Source organism: Capra hircus, chromosome 9 (assembly GCF_001704415.2).
Source record: "Capra hircus breed San Clemente chromosome 9, ASM170441v1, whole genome shotgun sequence".
NCBI lineage: Eukaryota > Metazoa > Chordata > Mammalia > Artiodactyla > Bovidae > Capra > Capra hircus.
This window is the reverse complement of record NC_030816.1, coordinates 46,951,643-46,973,650: the sequence shown is the minus strand read 5'-3', so window position 1 is coordinate 46,973,650 and position 22,008 is coordinate 46,951,643. Positions and strand designations below refer to the sequence as shown.

General features: G+C 40.4%; 1 protein-coding gene across 5 annotated transcripts in view; it reads right to left on the bottom strand.

The window, feature by feature from the left end:
- The window catches only part of MAP3K7 (mitogen-activated protein kinase kinase kinase 7), a 74,210-nt gene extending 61,766 nt beyond the window's left edge, over positions 1-12,444 (bottom strand). For all 5 annotated transcript variants that reach the window (XR_001296081.2, XR_001296083.2, XR_001296084.2 and 2 more), the window contains exon 1: positions 12,072-12,444. Coding sequence is in view for 2 of the 5 variants with exons in the window: in XM_013966480.2 (XP_013821934.1) it covers positions 12,072-12,191 (120 nt within the window). In the remaining 3 variants the exon portion in view is untranslated. The remainder of the gene's footprint in view (positions 1-12,071) is intronic.

Below are 22,008 nucleotides of genomic sequence, written 5' to 3'. Positions count from 1 at the left end.
TAAGTTGTGTCTGACTCATCTGTGACCCTGTGGACTGGTGCCCACCAGGCTCCTCTGTTCATGGGATTTTCCAGGCAAGCCTGGAGTGGGTTGCCATGACCTCCTCCAGGGGATCTTCTCAACCCAGGGATCAAACCTGCGTTCCTGCTTGGCAGGTGAATTCTTTACCACCGAGCCACCTGGGAAGCCTGTATGCCATCAGCCTAAAGGAAACTGAGTTGTCTTGATTCTGGCGACTTTTCTTTTTCCATTCCTGGGCCTTGGTGCTCAGGGACCCCCTGCTAATTAGGCTCTGGCCCTCCTCCGTACCTCTCATAGGGAAAGGAGTCAATGTCACTTATTTGAACTTTGCATCCAGTTACTTTAACATGAACAGTGATTGGCTAAACCTGGTACCACTGGAATAATAGCAAGAGCACACCTAGGATCTGAAACCCAACAGACTTGCGTTTAAATATAGACTCTGTCTGCCTGCTAGCTATCAATACTGGGCAAATTAATGTCTTTGAGATTCTGTTTTCTCAACAGTAAAAGGGAGATGTTTACATTTTCTTCAGCATATTATCTATAGGGTTCATAAGTCAAAATCAGACATTTTCTTATACACCACAAAATAATAATAAATGCTTGGAGTTGGGTATGAGTAAGTTTGAGGAGTTATACTACTTATTTCTTTAAAATTAACCACAATGAACAGCACACCTAAAATGAATTTCAACATTATGACAGTATCAGGTGAAGAAAGGATGGAGAGACCAGTCTATTTGTTAACAGTACTATGAATAACGACTGGGAAGTAATTTAATACATTCTCCAACTATGTATTTATAAATGGTGGCTCAGGTCTGACTCGCAGAGTTGGACACAACTGAGCAACTGAACTGATACTGATACTGGTGGCTCAGACAGTAAAGAATCTGCCTCCAATGCAGGAGACATGGGTTCAATCCCTGGGTCAGGAAAATTCCTGAAGGAATGGCTTCATAAGAGAATAGCTAACCAATCAAGTATTCTTGCCTGGAGAATTCCAGGGACAGAGGAGCCTGGCAGGCAACAGTCCATGGGGTCACGAAAGAGTCAGACAGGACTTAGTGGATAGTAATTTCACTTTTCTTTCCCTTTTCATGTATTTACAGATACCTCAAAGCAACTGGTACTCAGCAGGTCTCTTGTTTCATTTTGCTATTCTCAAGAATGCCCCCACAGGGATTTCAAACATTACATCTGTGTATCATGCATCTGTTGCAAAAACTGTGTGAGGTGTGCACGACTCACTGTGATGCTCAAGTGCCACCTAGTGCTGAGATGATGGCCAACCTGAGCCTGCAACTTAAAACCATGAGAACACAATGTGGGCAACTAAGGACATGATAAACTTTCTCCCTCTCATTTACAAAAGCAATTTTTTGGAAACACTCTGAAATATAAAACAGGCATTTCATGTAAGATAAGAGTCCATGAACTTATTAAGAAGCCTCTGCGTGCATCAGGGCCATGTGATATTTCACGTGTATGGTGAAACAACAGATCTAAAATGATTAAATAAAGTCCAAGATGCCTGAGGTTGTACAGGTAAACTGAAATACATAACAGAAAAAATAACTGTAATAATTCAAAGGTCAGAGGCACAGCCGCTGCTGCTGCTGCTGCTAAGTCGCTTCAGTCGTGTCTGACTCTGTGCGACCCCATAGACGGCAGCCCACCAGGCTCCCCTGTCCCTGGGATTCTCCAGGCAAGAACACTGGAGTGGGTTGCCATTTCCTTCTCCAAAGCATGAAAGTGAAAAGTGAAAGGGAAGTCACTTAGTAAGTGTCCGACTCTTAGCGACCCCATGGACTACAGCCTACCAGGCTCCTCCATCCATAGGATTCTCCAGGCAAGAGTACTGGAGTGGGGTGCCATCGCCTTCTCCTTCAGAGGCACAGAATCAGTGCTTAATGAATTATATTTCTGTGTATGTAATGATTCTGATTACTAAATTCCAGTGTGTGGAGGGGGATTTCCCCACACTTTCAAGCACTCCTCAGATACCTGCTGGACAGCCTACCACTGAGTTTAATTCTGACATCATCCACCTGGAGAGAGCATCAGATCCCACAGGTTAAGGGCTCAGTTCTGCGAGACTGTGTTGTACCCTCCCTCTCTCCCACCAAAGGCTTCTATGCCCTCTCTGTGCCCATGTGTTCACCAACCTGGAAGCTCTCTGATACCCGTCCTTCTGGGTTTATGTGGAGCTTCATTAAATGGACGTGAATGATTAAGCTGCTGGCCACTGCTGATTGATTAAACCTCTAGCCCTTCTCCCTCCCCAGAGGTCAGAGGGGTGGGGTTGAAAGTTCCAACCCCCTAATCACATTGTCGGTTCTCCTGGCAAGCAGCCCTGTTCTTAGGTGTGGTCCAAAATTAACCTCAGGACATCTTTATCTCTCAGCACTTACAAAATTCAGAGGGTTTAGGGAGCTGTGAGCCAGAAACAGCAGACAAAGACCAAATATATTTAAGAAATATTTTGGTCATCTGAATGACCAAGTATATGTGTGCTGAGTCTCTCAGTCATGTCCAGCTCTGTGACCCCATGGGCTGCGGCCTGCCAGGCTCCTCTGTCCATGGGGATTCTCCAGGCAGGAATACTGGAGTGGGTTCCCATGCCCTCCTCCAGGGGATCTTCCCAACCCAGGGCTGCCGCATGGCAGATGGGTTCTTTACCGTCTGAGCCATCAGGAAAGCCCAAGAATACTGGAGTGGGTAGCCTATCCCTTCTCCAGGGCAACTTCCCGACCCAGGAATCAAACCAGGGTTTCTGGCATTGCAGGTGGATTCTTTTCATATTTCTTGTAAATCACCATATCACAGAATCAAAATGTAACTTCCCATCTTTTCAAATGGCATAAATATTAGGGGTAAAAGAAAAAATATATAAAGAACTCATCCCTGCCTTCAAGGGTTGAAAGTGAGGTAGAGAAGAAATTCAAGACAAAACAATAACACACACACACAAACACTTCCCAGCTGAAAAGGGCCAGAGATGAGAGTCTATGATGGTGGCTTTCAGGACAGACTTAGGGATTCAAGGGTAGAAAAGACTTATTTCCATGCCCCCTCCCCCTCAACTTCTCACTGAGATCTGTAGGAGAAAGCAGCCTCACAGGACAGGTTCTGCCAACATGGGAAGCTGCAAGTAAGTTAAGTGTGGTAAAGGAGACAGTCAGAGGGAGGCCCCCCATTCTTTCAGCCTTGACAGAACAGAAAAACTCCTGCCAAGAGAAAAACAGGATAACTGAACACATAAGTGTCTTCTGACTGCAGGAAGGAGGCTGTTGGATGGCAGACAGCTCAAAATACAGGAAGCTAAATGCAGCGCTCAGCTGCATCTCAGAGGATCAATGAAAGCCAAAGGGGAGGGTCCAGTTAGCAGGTGGGGAGAAATGGGTAAGGTCTCCTGCTTTCAAAAGGTGAAGTGAAGCTAAAGCCAACAGAACAATGAACTGCATTTATTCCTTAAACCAATATTTCTTGAATGTCTACTATATTCAGCTACCATCTGGGATACAAGAGATAAGCCATAAATAAGACAAAGGCCTAGATTCACATTAAATGTACTTTAGGGAGAAGAAAGAAAAGACAGTCAATAGACAAAAAGATGGGGCTTCCCATGTGGCTCAAGTGGCAAAGAATCTGCCTGAAAATGAAGGAGCCGCAGGAGATGCAGGTTTGATCCCTGGGTCAGGAAGATCTCCTAGAGGAGGAAATGGCAACCCACTCTGGTATTCTTGCCTGCAGAATTCCATGGACAGAGGAGCCTGGTGGGACAGCCTACTCTTTGGGTTGCAAAGAGTCAGACATGACTGAGCTCGCAAGCATGTGAGATAAAAAGATGAATAAGATAAGTAACAGCTTATAAAAAACTGCCATGGATAAAAAGAAAAAGTTGAATAATGGGATAAACTTCTGTGGAAGTTAATGGCTGGATAGTATAAAAGGCATCTGAGGAGGTTGCTGCTGCTGCTGCTGCTGCTAAGTTGCTTCAGTGGTGTCTGACTCTGTGTGACCCCAGAGACGGCAGCCCACCAGGCTCCGCCGTTCCTGGGATTCTCCAGGCAAGAACACTGGAGTGGGTTGCCATTTCCTTCTGGGATGAGTGAAAGTGAAGTCACTGAGTTGTGTCCAACTCTCAGCGACCCCATGGACTAATTTCATATTTGAATGACACAAGGAATGAACCAAAGAAACTACTAATGTAAAGACCCTAAAGGGGAAAAAAACCCTACAATCCCTACTCAACATCTGAACCCCAGCTATAGTTTAGGCATTATCCTACATATTCCAGATATAGAAGTAAACAAGTTAAACCAAACTCCTTGTTCTAACTACTTATATTCTGTGTGCAGGGAGACAAAGAGGAAGCAAAATGTGTGTATATATAGGTTTATATATATATATAAGACGTAATGTTTCAAGAAAATGATAAATGCACTAAGAAGAAAAGAAACGTAATTGCGTCTGTGTGTGTACACATTCATGCACTCCTCCCACTCTAATTTTAAATTAGGCCTCACTGAGAAAGGTGACATTTTAATGATGACCTAGAGAAACACTTGGAGGGTTTGGTGTACGCAGGACATAGTGGGAAAAGGGAAGAGTGAGGAAGGATAAAGCCAGAGAGACAGACAAAGTCTGGATCCTGGAGGGTTCTTGGCACAATGAAAAGGAGTCTGAATCTCAGTCTAAGTGTGATGGGAAGCAATTAGAGGAATTTAAGGAGGAATGTGATAGGATTTTACATTAAAAAAAATCATTCTGGCTCTGTGTGAAGAATGAACTGTAAGGAAGCTAGCTTATATATAGAGAGAGATCAGGCAGAAGGCTGTAAAAGCAGCCCAAGCAAGAGAGAAGTGCTTTGAGAACAAGGCTGATGGTAGTACAGAAAAATGAGCAGAACTGGGATATGTTTCAGCTTGTTTTTGTGCTCCTGTGCTCAGTCATGTCCGACTCTGTGACTCCATGGACTGTAGTCCACCAGGATCCTTTGTCCAAGGGATTTCCCAGGCACGAACACTGGAGTGGGTTACCATTTACTACTCTAGGGGGTCTTCCCTACCCAGGGATCTAACCTGAGTCTCCTGCCACTCCTGAATTGCTGGCAGATTCTTTACCTGCTGAGTCATCAGGGAAGCAGGGGAATATGTTTTAGTTGTTGTTCAGTAGCTAAGTCGTGTCCGACTCTTTGCAACCCCATGGACTGCAGCACGCCAGGTTTTCCTGTCCTTCCTGGAACTTGTTCAAACTTATGTCCACTGAGTCGGTGATGCCATCCAACCGTCTCATAAACCATATGTTTTAGAGGTAAAGTCAAAAGAGCTTGCTGATGACCTGCATGCAGGCAGGACAGGTGGACAGGAAAAGACATGAGTCAATTATAATGTCTAGATTCAGAAACAGTTTAATAAAGGATAAGAAAGGATGAAGCAAGCAGATTTTCTTTTTTTTTTTAATACCACAGAGTTCTGATTTACTCATATAAAGCCTAAGATGCCTATTTAGTTATCTGAGTAGAGATATCAAGAAAGAGAAACATGAGTTAAGAAGTCAGGCAGAATATTAAAAACTTGGGAGAGTCACTAGCATTTAGTTGGTACTTCGAATCAATCCCTTGGGTGTGGTGACCAAAAAACAGCACGTGAACACTGGGGTTCCAGATCTGAGCTTTGAAGCACTTCAACATTTAGAACACAGGGGAAGAAGAAACCAGCAAAAAGAAAGCAAATATAAAAACAGCAAGAGCATTAAGTGAATGGCTCTCTAAGTGTAATCTCTGGGTCAGAAGTACATGCATCACCTGGAAATTTGTGAAAATGTAATTTTCAGTTTTCCACTTAGAATTACTGAGTCTGAGGGTCGGGTCCAGCATTCTGTGTTTTAACATGCTCTTCAGGTGATTCTGATATTTGAGAATGACTGTATCAGGTTATACTAAAACCATAACTAACAGTAAGACAAAATACCTCACTGGAAACCATCACACAGACCAGAGAGCCTTCGCTTACTGCTGATACGGTCTATGGAAGTTTTCCAGACCACTGACATATCTTCAGCAGGAAGAAAGGAAAAGGGGAATTCTTGAGAGCAACGCACTGTTGTTCTTGACACATGGTAGATCAGAAGGAGAGAGTGGCACAGATGGCACGCTGAGACACAATGGCAACTGAGGTAAATAATAAAAGAAACCAATATTTAAACTACAAAACAATGACAGGAAGTCACTCTTTACTTACTACCAAATTTCTAATTCAAGTTCACAATCAAATTTGCTTTTTTGATTGTACTCATATCTGAGTAAGCTTCTCTGACATATTATTATTAACAATTATTGTGAATGGACAGCTCTCCCCAAAGATCAGTTTTCACCAAGAGTGTAAAAACTGGCACATGTCCAAATTACAAGTATCTCCCCCAATGCAAACATCCATCCAAAATGGCGAACCCAGAAATAAATATTTCAGGTATTTTTCACAATCCCTCATCTATAAAAATAGAAAAACAAAGGAATGCAGCGAGAACTTTGGTTTTAAAAGGGAAGTCAAATCGAAATATTTCCTTCTGAACATATGACTGTTTTCTAAATCAAATGTTTTCAGATTAATTCCCTTATTATATGTACCTCTCCCTCCGTGGTTTAGCCCTCATGGTTTGGGATCCACAATTTTAGTCTCATGTAGGAAAGCAGATTTAAAGTTAATTTCTGAATATAAGAAAGTGCAGCAGAAGAATGTGAAATGACAGAAAAAAAATATTTCCATGCAATTAATATTAAAAGGCAAAAATACCAAAATCAAAATTTGGTGTATGTGTTCAAAGAAAGCAACTCCTTTAAAAACTAATTTCTCTAAGATGGACAAACACTCCATTCCTTTGTCAAGTCAGGTTTTTAAAAACAAAAAAACTTAACTAAAGGAAAACTAAATGGAAAAGGGTGTGCACCCATGCACTCTTAATTTACTATGAAATAATTCTTAATTGTCTCCAATTCATGTTATTTTTAGTTCAATGACTGTAGCTGTCATTTTGCTTTGGCCCTGACCTGTGATCTATGTGAATGGACCCTGGCCATGCCGCCATTGCTCTGGCTAGAAATTTGGGACATGACAGAACAAGCATAGATCTGAACATTTATTAGTTAGAACTTGGAGCCTCCAACTATTTCAGAACTTCAATATCTATTAATTAACTGTGGCAGAGTAGAACTGCCACCTGCTGACAAGACAGACTTTATAACACAGAAGTAAAGTTGATTATTCAGACTTTTTAAAACCAGCCATAAGACATCTGACCCCTTAAACAGGCCTTTCTTTCAAATAATATGCTAATGTCATCTTTTAAGTTACAAAGGCACACTATAAATGTTATCACTGTGGCTACCTCTTCACTGTGATAATAATTACAGGTTTCTCCTGAAACCAACAATCAAGATTCACATGGAAGCACTTATTAATAATTCTGAATATTCTTAATATTAATACTAATAACAAATCTATAGACAGTTTATTCAGGCCACTATAAGTTAGGTTCTATTATCAGTTGCCCACACATTTAACATAAAAAAATCACAAAATGTACAACACTGTCAAAGCTCTTTCTGTATTTCAATTTAAAACAAAACCTCTGCATGTCTCTAAGAACATATAAAGTATCCAATTATTATATGCGCATTGCACATATGCTATTCTTAATGTCAACACTGTGGATCTCCCCTTTAAAAAGTGACCATGCCAAACAGGGTCTTTTTAGCATTTTAGTAAAGGCCCACTAATACATGGCTTGTATTGTTATAGCACCTGACCCTCTGCAGAATCTTTTACCCCTGGTTAAACCAAACTATTTGCTAGGTATAATTAATTGCAATGAAATCAACATTTGCAAAGAGAATCAGATTTTATTTTTAGTGTAAATACTGTGTTAGCCAAATCACTAACTTATCTTAACCTCTGGTTTAATCACATAAAAGAACCAGCTCACATAAAGAGAACCATATGGACACTAGAATTCTCATGATTACGCTGCAGTAACTTCATTTACTCATTCAGCAACTATTTATAGAAAACCTTTAGATGCTAGGCATTGGAGTTTTAAGTGTGAATAAGGTTAAACTTTGCTGAGGGATACCTACTTTCAGTGACAGCTAAGTGTCATGAAGGATATTAGAACTGACAAAAATCTAGGTTGCTCAGGGAAAGCTTTTCGAAGGAAGTAACATTGGAGAAGGAAATGGCAACCTACTCCAGTATTCTTGCCCGGAGAGTCCCACGGACAGAGGAGCCTGGCAGGCTACAGTCCCTGTGTCGCAAGAGGTGGACTCGACTTACCACCACTAGCACCACCATTTGAATGGGACTTGAATGGTGAGAACAGGTCAATGAAATTCTAGGGAAAAGAGCATTAGAGGCAGAGGAACAACTACAAAGAGTTCATTTTAGTATCTTTCCCAATCTGTGATGCTTACTTTATTCAAAATCTAGTTTCAAAATCTTTCCCACTAAATGGAGCCTTCTCTGATAAACTCTACTTTCAAATTATTGCTTAAGTGTATAATTTACATTACATTCATAGTTTTAATTTATGGTTCTGAAAATCCAGTCTCAGGATAAGTCAAAGTTTTTAAGGAGAGAACCTTAGGATTCTTCACTCATCTTTCATAATTTTAGCACAGAAAAGAATGTTCATTAGGTGCTGGAGACCAGCTATTATAAATGAAATTGGTATTTTGTTTCCCATTCTTACAATAAGGTTTGGCTACAAACTAACTTCAGAAAGAACCAAAGGTACCTTATAAATCCAAGAGGAAAGAGCAAATGACTCAGGAGTGTGAAATCTCAAACTCAATTCCCTGCTCTACCATGTACTTAGATATGAAGCTTCTGGCAAATGAAACTCTATGACTAGTTGTCAATATCTGTAAACTGGGAGTATTGTTTGCCCTATTTAATTAGGATTAACGACTTCACTTTCACTTTTCACTTTCATGCATTGGAGAAGGAAATGGCAACCCACTCCAGTGTTCTTGCCTGGAGAATCCCAGGGACGGGGGAGCCTGGTGGGCTGCCATCTATGGGGCTGCACAGAGTCGGACACAACTGAAGTGACTTAGCAGCAGCAGCAGTCATAAACTACATTTCATCATGATCACTGTCCTTAAAGCTGACTGTGGAAACAGAGCATAAATGCTAGAAAAAGGGTGAAACAGTAGGTGTGATTTCATTTTAGAACTGGAAGAAACCTTAAATTATCTTGTTCAATCTCTCTTTTTACGTGAGAAATCAAGAAGCTCAGAAAAATCATGTTACTTGCTCAAAGTTATTGAAATACATGATGGCAGAATCAGTATGGCATCTACATTTTCTAAATACCCAGCCCAGTACACTTTTATTTTAACCACACCACACTGCCTCTATTACTTCTTGCAACCTAGTCCCCAATGGACTGATACATAACTCACAATTCAGTCAGATCCAGAATGATAAAAGCTAAATGACTTACAAAATTTTAAAAATACCTTCATAGGTTTCTAATGCTGTGATCTGACATAATTTGAATCAAAACTGAATTTAGAAAGTTTCACACTGACTATTACTGAGTCATGGTATAAGAAATGTAAGGATTAAAATCAGCTGATGCCTTAAAAATATGCATCTGTGAAATGACTGCATATTTGGCCTATGGTCAGAGTATTTTTCTTTATACAGTTTCTAACTGAATCAGTATAATGCTGATTCAATTACACTGTTATTTGAGAAACAGAATATGATTCATTTGTAGGCAATATACTGGTACCATATGAAATAATGAAAGCAATATAAAATACTTTTTGTTTCTAGTCATCTTTCTGTTATTCATGATTTTAAGCTGAGAGCAGAATCTAAGTTGAGAACTAATGAGTGCCCATGGTGCTTCCTAGATTATATAGTAATACTGCTTTAATGTGAAAATAAAGAATATGATGAAAATTATGTAATGGTTTTAACATTAGAAAGGTCTAAGTTCAAATCTTTAACATGAAAATAAACTGAGTAATAAAAACTGAAAAGAACAAAATTAGAAGACTACCTAATGTAAGAAAATTTCATCTAGAAACAAAAATTTACTTCTTAGGAATGTCCTAAATCTACTAAAGAATAGTTGAAACATCATCTAAACTAAAACAAGGGTCTTTGGAAACAGAACCCAAACAGGAAGTTAAATAGCTTTGGGGGAAGAGTAGTTAAAGGACAGATGAGACCTTACTAATAACCAAGAATGTAAAATGCTTCAGAAAGCAGTGCGGGAAAACTAAGGTTGTAAAAATCAGATGATGTAAGTCTCTGAAAACATTTGGTAGACCACGAAGTTATTATTATATAACAATTTGTAGTCTACAAGCATAGCAAGCAGTTCGCCACAGAGTAGACGTAAATGCTTATTTAAAAACTGCAATTCTTTTATACTGACTCACCGAATTTTTATTCTTAAAAAAGAAAGAATGTTAGCCATGAAAGTGGGATCAACTATCCAATTCTGAAAAAAGAATTTATCATAGTCTCAATAGAAACACACACACACACACAAAGACACACACAAAACTCCCCCCTTCCAAAATATGGGTCCTTCTTTTAGCCATATGACCTTAAAGCAGGTCACAGTTCCTTTCTGGAACTCAGTTTCCTAATAATGTGTGTCAGGCACTGAGTTGGGTGTTTTGCATGTACTGCCTAATAAAGTCTCATACAAATAAAATGAAGTAGAAATTATAATTATTTTATAGTTAAGGAAACTAAAGCTCAAAAAGGTCAGGAAACTTGCTCCAGATCACGCAGCTAATAAATGGCATAGCTGATTCACTGAACCTTCATCTAACTCCAAAGGTTTTGCTCTTCCCACTTACACTATCTTGTGAAATGAGGCTGTTTTCAGCGATCTTTAAGATTATTTTAAGCAAGTAAAAATAAAGTAATCCATTATTCTTCCAAAACATGCATAGAAAAAAAAATTATTCGTCGAAGGATAATTATCTACTTTTAGCTTACCACTGTCTAAAAGTAACTTGAAATTTTTCAAATAGAGATAATTCTTTGAGAACATGCAGGATTCTCGTGGGTGTATGTAATGCAGGGTATTTAGTAAATTTCTTAAATGATAAACAAATGGTAAATAATAAATACTATTTCCAACCAAAGTTTTAATACTTTCTGAAGTGTCTTTAAAATATACATAGCTTTCATTTTTCTAAATTTTATGGTCTATACAACCAACCTCTGTGCACTGAAAAGAAGCAACGTGCTAAAGGCACATTGTTACCTTGCTCCAAAATAATTTTAAATATTGCAGAATAAAGGATGTATTCGGGTTTTATAACAGCGATTTCTGGTTTGATCTCACATTCTAGTTGTCACTGAAATCAATCGTTATTTCTTCAGAATATGCTACTGGAAACATTTTTTCATCCTAAACCAGTCTACATTACTACTGGTGAAATTAGCCTAAATTAGTCTAATTGAAGGCTATTAAATAACATTTAATATGACTACTGCTCTATGGAATCGGCGAAACAGCTATTCGGTACTTAGAAAAACTATTAGACTTGTGGATTTATTAATTTACGAAGCATCCACTGAGCACCCACTGCGTGCCAGATGCTGAGCCAGAAGTCAAACATAATATAATCCTTGACCCTTAAGAACACCATGTTTTGGAGAACTAAAACTCCAAAACGGCCATGGTCTTTGATATATTTTACTACTTACAGATTCTAGAACTGGTGGACCAGACGATCGCACCAGTTTATCCTTTTCCGTTTGAGATGACCCAAACTCCAAGCACCGGAGTATTAAATCCAAACTCAAGAGTGCTAAAGGGAGAAAAAAAGAGAGCTACCCCGGAGCAGCCGAACGCAGAGAGCCCCTTTATACCCGGTCTCTGCGGGGTGTGGGGACTCCCGGGTGGGTCTCAAGAAATAGAAAGGTTGGGGAGGCGCCTTAAGAGTCAGGACCAGGCAGAGACCAGGACAGGCCAGGGCTCGAGCCTCCGTGCCGGGCCTCGCTCACCTCTTCCACCTCGATCTCCTTGTAGTCTATCTCTTCAAAGTTGAGGACTTGGGAGGGGGCTTCGATCATCTCACCGGCGGAAGACGAGGAGGAGGAAGAAGCGGCGGAGGCTGTAGACATGATCCCTCGCGGAGCCCGGGGGGCCCGGGAAGGCTGCCGCCCGGACAGTCCGGGGGAGACCCGCGCCCACCCGCCTCCGGACCGACCTTCAACCTGGAGCCACGGCGATCCGTGGCGGGGACAGGGACAGCGGCCACAGCCGAGTCCCGGCTCCGGCTCAGCTGCGTTTTCCGCCGTCCGGCCCCGCCCACCAAACTTCCGGTTCCGGCCAGAAATCGGAAACAAGAGGAGGGCCTTGAGATCAAGGGAGGGGAGGGGAGAATTCGGTGACTGAGACAGAGAAAGGAAGGATAGGTTGGGGGTGGGGTGGCGCAGGGGTGGAGTGGGGGAGGGTGGGAGGCTAGTTTGGACCTGAGAGACAAATTTCGCGAGACCTTTATTAAGGGCCTTCAGCAAAGTGATGATACCGCGAGAGCTGACATGTGACGTAATTAAAACGCGCGAACGGAAGTGGCGCAGAGCACGATGGAATCTCAGTACGGTTGGTCCTTTAGGAACCAGCGGGAAAGATAAAAGCTACAGTTTCAGCCTTGCTGGGTGAAGTATGTTTTGACCCCGCTCCCTTTTCTGTCAGAGACCTGCAGATGGACGGGGTAGTATTGGATTGAGTTTTTGTGATGAAGCTTACTATGCAGTTTCACTCCTAAGCTAAACTGCACTATTTCTTAAAAAGCCTAGGAAAAGGTATTTTGTGTTTGGAGGGAAGCGATTGCTACTGTTACTTTGAGCCAGTCCCTGATGCTAGCAGAGATTCTAAAGAAAATAATACACAGCGAGCCAGCGTATGTAACCTGAATAATACAATATAGGCTCACGAACAGAAGTTAATTTTAGGTAAGGTAGATATTTATGATTTGGCATAATTTGTCTTTCATTTGAACATATAGGATGTATTGATACATGTCGGAGTGCAGTGCTTTGTGCTGGATGCTTTACATTTATGTATCCCTATTTTATCATTAACAGTAGCCTTTAAAATTAAATATTTTTGTTGCCATTTTCAGGACAGGAGTAGACAGGCTCGGGAGTAAATCAATTATGATTCTCACAAGCACCTAGCTCAGTATATTTCCAAGGTGAGAATATTTCCTGTGTTGTACTGTCAACATAATTTTTAATTTTAAACTATCTGTTAAACATCAGTCAGTTTGACCTAAAGGCTAATTGGGAAAATTGGAGTTAGAGATGAAGGTTTAAGAATGAAACGTTGTGAAAGTCAAGTTCTATCTCAGTAGGAGACCAAAAAGGGAACAGTCAGAAAGGAGAAAGTGAGGGGAATGGTGATGGCAGTATCAGTGGAGGAGAGTTTTTCAAGTAAGGAATAGCTAACCAACATTGGGATTGCAAATAGGTCATTGAATTTGGCAATTAAGAAGTTATGACCTCCTGGAAGACAGGGTGTCGTTTTTTTATTTGTAGTGTTAATAACAATGATAATTTGGTGAATGGGTAAGAGAATGGAAGAATAATTTCTTTCACAGAGCAATCTCTGGGTGATCTTACCCAGGATATTGACCACTTTTATGATGATAACTCACAATCTCTCCCAGTTTTCAAATTTTTCCTGAATTCTGGACCTACTGGACATCTCTGTTTAGATGTAACTTAGCACATGAACTTTAAGATTCCAAAAACAAATTCAGAAGTTATCACCCACTACATATATATTCTTTGTGTGCATTTTCTGTCTCCATGAAGGATCCCATTGTTTACTCAGTTGTCCAAGTGAGAAATCAGAGCTTTATTTCTATGTGTATTACAACAAAATGATGCTTAATTAGTGCACTAATAACCAAATAGAATGGAGAAGGAAATGGCAACCCACTCCAGTATTCTTGCCTGGGAAATCCCATGGGCAGAGGAGTCTGGAAGGCTACAACCTATGGGATTTCCCAGGCAAGAATACTGGAGTGGGTTGCCATTTCCTTCTCCATTCCTTCTCCAGTCAGACACGACTGAGCAACTAAACAAAAAACAACCACCAAATGGAAACATATTAAATTAATAGGATAACCATTTTTACCTGTCATTTCTTTACTCAAATTGCCAAACTAGAATGGTCAACTTTTAACCTTGTCCTTTCACTCACAGGTCATATTTACTTTTTCTTTAACACTTTGATCTTAAAACAGTGGATGCTACCAAGTGGGAATTGAAGAGATAATTCTTTTATGTTTTGGCTGAATGAATACTTTTGCCAGTCCTAACTTTCATGGAGTGCATGATCTGTTTTCTGTACCTTCAGTTTATAACTAAAGGCAGACAAGGGATTAGTCACCATAATCATGATGGTGTTCTGCTTGGTTTTTTTTTTCCCCAAAAAATTTTGTTATAAAAAATATCGAAATACAGAAAAGTTGAAAGAATTTCACAGTAAACCACTACATACTTACTGGTAGGATGCTATCATTAACATTTTACTATACTTGTTTTTATCCCATATCTGTCTTATGCATCCTCTCATGCGTACATCTTTCTTATTTCGTTGGATGCATTTCAAAGCGAATCTCCTTCATGATCTTGAACATCTACCTTAATACTTCTGCTTCTATATTTTATGCACAGATTCAGACTTCTGATGTTGATAGTAATCTAAAATCAATCCTTATGCTATTTGCTTGCTGTTTTTCTTTCTTTTTTTTTTTAAGTCCCCTCTCTCAGCAGTGCTTATGACTCTGGATCTTATCATCCTTAAGGTCCAGTGTACCTCTCTCATTCTGTGATTTGATTTTATGAGCTAGTTCAGTTCAGTTCAGTAGCTCAGTCATGTCCGACTCTTTGCGACCCCATGAATCGCAGCACGCCAGGCCTCCCTGTCCATCACCATCGCCCTGAGTTTACCCAGACTCATCTCATCCTCTGTCATCCCCTTCTCCTCCTGCCCCCAATCACTCCCAGCATCAGGGTCTTTTCCAATGAGTCAACTCTTTGCATGAGGTGGCCAAAGTATTGGAGTTTCAGCTTCAACATCAGTACTTCCAAAGAACACCCAGGACTGAACACCCAGGATGGACTGGTTGGACCTCCTTGCAGTCCAAGGGACTCTCAAGAGTCTTCTCCAACACCACAGTTCAAAAGCATCAATTCTTTGGTGCTCAGCTTTCTTCACAGTCCAACTCTCACATCCATACATGACCACTGGGAAAACCATAGCCTTGACTAGACAGACCTTTATTGGCAAAGTAATGTCTCTGCTTTTGAATATGCTATCTAGGTTGGTCATAACTTTCCTTCCAAGGAGTAAGCGTCTTTTAATTTCATGAGCTGGTACATTCCCATTTTTTCATTTAAGCTGATTCAAGTTGTATTTTTGTTATTTGCGATCAAAGAATCAAATAATATAGTTTGAATCTAGAGAATTGAGGGAGGGGAATTTGTCTCAGTTCACCTGAATTTTGACTTCATATTCCTTTTAACTTTTTTAACTTTCATGAGTTAAGGATGGAAGCTTAGACCTCACAATGTCATGTGAACTTCAGTCACTTGTCTATAGCGTCTCCACAAATTTCCAGAGATCCAGATAATCACGATGATGTGATCACTCACCTAGAGCCAGACATCCTGGAATGTGAAGTCAAGAGGGCCTTAGGAATCATCACTATGAACAAAGCTAGTGGAAGTGATGGAATTCCATCTGAGCTATTTCAAATTCTAAAAGATGAAGCTGTGAAAGTGCTGCACTCAATATGCCAGCAAATTTGCGAAAAACTCAGCAGTGGCCACAGGACTGGAAAAGATCAGTTTTCATTCCAATCCCTAAGAAAGGCAATGCCAAAAAATGCTCAAACTACTACACAATTGCACTCGTCTCCCACGCTAGTAAAATAATGCTCAAAATTCTCCAAGCCAGGCTTCAACAATACATGAACTGTGAATTTCCAGATGTTCAAGCTGGCTTTAGAAAAGGTGGAGGAACCAGAGATTAAATTGCCAACATCTGCTGGACCATCAAAAAAGCAAGAGAGTTCCAGAAAAACATCTATTTCTTTTTTATTTGACTATGTGGATCACAATAAACTGGAAAATTCTTCAAGAGATGAGAATACCAGACCACCTGACCTGCCTCTTGAGAAATCTGTATGCAGGTCAAGAAGCAACAGTTAGAACTGGACTTGGAACAACAGGCTGGTTACACATTGGGAAAGGAGTATGTCAAGACTGTATGTTGTCACCCTGCTTATTTAACTTATATGCAGAGTACATCATGAGAAATGCTGGGCTGGATGAAGCACAAGCTGGAATCAAGATTGCTGGGAGAAATATCAATAACCTCAGATATGCAGATGACACCACCTTTATGGCAGAAGGTGAAGATGAACTAAAGAGCCTCTTGAAAGTGAAAGAGTGAAAAAGTTGGCTTAAAGTTCATCATTCAGAAAACTAAGGTCATGGCATCTGTTCCCATCACTTCATGGCAAATAGATGGAGAAACAGTGGCAGACACTATTTTTTTGGGCTCCAAAATCACTGCAGATAGTGATTGCAGCCATGAAGTTAAAAGACGCTTACTCCTTGGGAGAAAAGCTGTGACCAACCTAGACAGCATATTAAAAAGCAGAGACATTACTTTGCCAACAGAGGTCTGTCTAGTCAAGGCTATGGTTTTTCAGTAGTCATGTATGGATGTGAGAGTTGGACTACAAAGAAAGCTGAGCACCAAAGAATTGATGCTTTTGAACTGTGGTGTTTGTGTGTGCGTGCACGTGAACTGTGGTGTTGGAGAAGACTCTTGAGAGTCCCTTGGACTGCAAGGAGGTCCAACCAGTCCATCCTAAAGGAAATCAGTCCTAAATGTTCATTGGAAGGTCTGATGTTGAAGCTGAAACTCCAATACTTTGGCCACCTGATGCGAAGAACTGACTCATCTGAAAAGACCCTAATGCCGGGAAAGATGGAAGGCGAGAGGAAAAGAAGATGACAGAGGATGAGATGGTTGAATGGCATCACTGACTTGACATGAGTTTAAGTAAACTCCGGGAGTTGGTGATGAACTGGGAGGCCCAGCGTGCTGCAGTCCATGTGGTCACGAAGAGTTGGACACAACTGAGTGACTGAAGTGAACTGAATATCAAGCTATTAAACTGGACTTGAAGTCCCTCCCAGTTTGAGCACTCTGTACCACCCATCCTCAATGTCAGTACTTAACAGAACAAGTTCTGTATTTTACCTGTTAGTGTGACTTTGTTATGAGTAACAGACAAGACAACATTGCTTAAACAATAAAGGGGATTTATTAGCTTAGTTAAGTTGAAAGCTAAGAGCTAGAACAGACTTAGAGTGTCATTTGAATCATAAAGTTAATGGTAACATCAGTAATTGAATTTCCATTGTTGTCATCTGCTTTTTGTGATATTTGCCATTATTCTAGAACAGAGTTTCTCAATCTTTTTTCCCATTGTTAATCCCTTAGTTCAGTTCAGTTCAGTTCAGTTCAGTCGCTCAGTCATGTCCGACTCTTTGCAACCCCATGAATCGCAGCACGCCAGGCCTCCCTGTCCATCACCAACTCCCGGAGTTCACTCAGACTCGCGTCCATCGAGTCAGTGATGCCATCCAGCCATCTCATCCTTGGTCATCCCCTTCTCCTGCCCCCAATCCCTCCCAGCGTCAAAGTCTTTTCCAATGAGTCAACTCTTCGCATGAGGTGGCCAAAGTACTAGAGCTTTAGCTTTAGCATCATTCCCTCCAAAGAACACCCAGGGCTGATCTTCAGAATGGACTGGTTGGATCTCCTTGCAGTCCAAGGGACTCTCAAGAGTCTTCTCCAACACCACAGTTCAAAAGCATCAATTCTTTGGCGCTCAGCTTTCTTCACAGTCCAACTCTCACATCCATACATGACCACTGGAAAAACCATACCCTTGACTAGATGGACCTTAGTCGGCAAAGTAATGTCTGCTTTTGAATATGCTACCTAGGTTGGTCATAACTTTCCTTCCAAGGAGTAAGCATCTTTTAATTTCATGGCTGCAATCACCATGGAACCTTTTAAGACTTTTTCTTAATAGCCCCCAGAGTTTTTACTACTGCATATATACTTAGTAATCTGTTTATGTACTGTATGCATATTTTTGCTTTATATGTAAAGTCAGTAAAATTTTTTTCCTCTCCAATTTCACCCACTGGGAGATGATATCACCCCCATTAAGAATGCATGCTGTAGCAGTTTCATTTTTCATGTGACATATCCCATTGTCTAGTACAATGACAGCATCTCTTTTGATAGCTGCTTCAGAAGAACAGGGAACTTTAAACTTCGGCGACTATATCCTTGACTGAAGAATGGAGATGGGGTTTGAAGTTATGAATGTCTTTATCTTAGATCTAGGACTCACCGTGTTGTGAGCTTTGAGAAGAAGGAGCTGCTAACCAGAAGAAAGATCTAGAGACTTTTAAGAAAGCAAAGCACGGAATGGTTGCTGGGAATGCAGCCAACAAATGTTCATTATTTATATGTCTGTTCAGGTTGTGCTCTATACTTAGAATGTGTGTCTTTACTGTGTGCCAGAACCAAACTAGCCCGCCAGTCAAATATTCTTTATAGAAAGTTCAGAAGTAGTTTTCCACTGTATTCAAAACTGCAGTTTTCTCACAGAAAAGAGCCAATCCCTTAGCAATTTTGTTAAAGTGCTGGAGAGTGGCTCCCCAAATTCATGCATTTCTTTGATATTTGGGTTTCTTTATTCCATATACTCCCCACGTCTTCATTCTAGGTCTTTGGGCTCCTGGGAGGGTTTGTGTTCCAAGTGTCCACAATGTGACTGGTCAGAGTGGACCTGCAAAAGTAGAGTAAAGGTGCAGCTCCAGGATGTTCTCTGACATTATACAAAGCTAGCATTTCTGTTTGCAGCTGATGTTCTGTTTTTGTCCCCATCAATTGTGTTAGTGGCAAGGCAACTGCTTTGATGGTGTCTATGTGTCCTGCAGATAAAATTTGCATCTTTGTTTTTGAAATTCTTGATATGAAACAATGTAGCTGGTTTCAAGATCTATTCATATTATCTCAAGGAGTTTGAACATTGTATTTGCCATTTAAATAAGAGGAAGAATTGTTTAGAGAGTTTTAAATTACTATTTCAGCTGTTGTAGATTTTTAAATGGTTGTGAAAATATTTAAACATTTTCATTTTCTTGTATGAATATATGTTCTCTTTGATAATGACTATCAAGAATTTGAAGAGTTCATTTTTAAAAAGTCTTGATTAGGATTGTTAGTAGGTATTTCAAGTACAATATAAAATCTTATATTAAAAAGTTATATTTATGAAGGAAAGCTTATAAAAATTCCTCTTAAAATTTTGAAAAAACGTGTTTGATGTTTACAAGGACTCTTTAGATGTTGTAATGCTTTATTTTTAAAATAACCGAATGTGGGAAAAGCAGGTTTTTTGTTTTGTTTTTTAAATTAAGCCCAAATAGATTCTTTAAAATGTTTTCCAGTTTATCCCAGAATATTTTGCAATATTATCATCTTTAACCTTTACCATGACATGAAAATTTTGAGATGCTAGGAGAGTGTTGCAGTAGTAATAGAAGTGTTAGTGATTTGAACAATACAGATCGTGGCCACAGGAGTTACGGATAAATGGATTTGAGAGATACTCAGGAAACAGAATTGGTGGGATGCTGGGGAAGGAGACAAAGGAAAGGGCAAAAGGTATAAAGGATGATTCCCAGATTTCTCACTTGTGCAACTCAGTTGGGAAGGGTGCTATTTTCAGAAGCAGGGAAGACTGGAACAAGATTGGGGGAGAGGAGAATAAAGAGCAGTTCAAGACACTGAGCTCGAGATGCCTGAGAGAGTTCCAAGTGTAATTATCAAGTAGGCAACTAATCTTAGGGAAAAAGGCAGTGCTGGAGAAACAGATATTGATGGTCATTTCAGTCATGGAAATGAACAAGATTACCTAGTAAAGATGTATAAAATGAGAAAGAAGAGGAATTAAAACCTTATGGGGTAAAATCTTTAAGGTAGGAGAAGAGGCAGAGGAACTGCCAAAGAAATTTGTAGAAAACTAAAAACTGTAATGTTGTGGAAATCAATATAAAAGGATATTTCAGTGTTACTTTTCAAGAAGCTAAACATGAGAAAAACTCGGAGTGCCCATTGGATTTGGGTCTTGTCTCCTGAAGGTTAGCCAAGGCAGATCTCTGTGTAGGGAGGGTGTGGGAATGGGCTCCAGTGGGTAGGTTGGAGTGTCCACTTGTGGGTGGTGGTAGGTTCCTTGCAGTGTAAAATTAGGTCTAGCATAGGAGGAGTGGGGATAGGTCAGGGGCTCATACCACTTGCATGCTGGTGCAAGATGGAATTTGTTCCCTTTACCAGTCATTTTGAGTTAGAAGTTACAAATATTTTGACTTACATATGTGAGCCTCTGTTTATACTCTTGCTCTGGGCCCTGCAAATGTTAGGAGAAGGCCTGCTTTTATATGAGTTAGATTTCTTTTCTCATGTACTAGTGGTCTACACGGAGAAGGCAATGGCACCCCACTCCAGTACTCTTGCCTGGAAAATTCCATGGACGAAGGAGCCTGGTAGGCTGCAGTCCATGGGGTTGCAAAGAGTCGGACACGACTGAGCAACTTCACTGTCACTTTTCACTTTCATGCATTGGAAAAGGAAATGGCAACCCACTCCAGTGTTCTTGCCTGGAGAATCCCAGGAATGGGGGAGTCTGGTGGGCTTCCGTCTCTGGGGTCGCACAGAGTCGGACACGACTGAAGCGACTTAGCAGCAGCAGCAGCAGTGGTCTACAGGTTGTTGTTTTTGTTCTTCAGTTGCTAAGTTGTATCTAACTCTTTGCAACCCTATGGACTACAGCATACCAGGCTTCCCTGTACTTCATCATCTCCTGGAGTCTGCTCAAACTCATCTCCATTGAGTTAGTGATGCCATCCAACCATCTCATCCTCTGTCATCCCCTTCTGCCATCAGTCTTTCCCCACATACAGGGTCTTTTCCAAGGAGTTGGCTCTTTGTGTAAGATGGCCAGAGTACTGGAACTTCAGCTTCAGTATCAGTCCTTCCAATGAATATTCAGCCAGATCCCCCAGAATTCTGACTGCTTCCTTCAGTTTCTTTTTGTGTTTTATGGGACATTGTTTCAAGTGTTATTTCTTAATATCCTTCTATTCAACTTCACTGTTCAGAGTCCTCTCCAACACCACAGTCCAAAAGCATCAATTCTTCAATGCTCAGCCTTCTTTATTATCCAACTCGCACATCCAACTACTGGAAAAACCATAGTTTTGACTATAGGGACCTTTGTAGGCAAAGTGACATCTCTGCTTTTTAATATGCTGTCTAGGTTTGTCATAAATTTTCTTCCAAGGGGCAGGCATCTTTTAGTTTCATGGATACAGGTCCACAGGTAGGTAGATGTGCAATTCCCAACTCCAGTTTGCAGTTTCTCTAATTTCCCACTGATGTCTCTATCTTATCATTTAGATCTTGGCTCACCTCAGCTTCCTACCGCTTCACTTTTTATCCATTACTCAGTTTTATTTCTCTCCCTTTACCTATTTGACATTATCTTATTTACTTTTATTGCCTTGTTTATTTTCTGTCCTCCCACCCTCTCCCCACTCCAGGGGATGTCAGTTCCACTGGGACAGGGATTGATCGTAAGCATTGTGTTCACCACTGTTGTCTCAGGATTTAGAACTGCACCCGAAATGTAGACACTTAATAATCTTCCAAAACTTAAGTGAATATACACATTTCTAAGTAAATGCTGTTTATTTCAGGTGTAAGGAATAGATTAACTAAATATTTCCTATAACAAGTAGCATACCTAATTTATCACAGAGATTTATT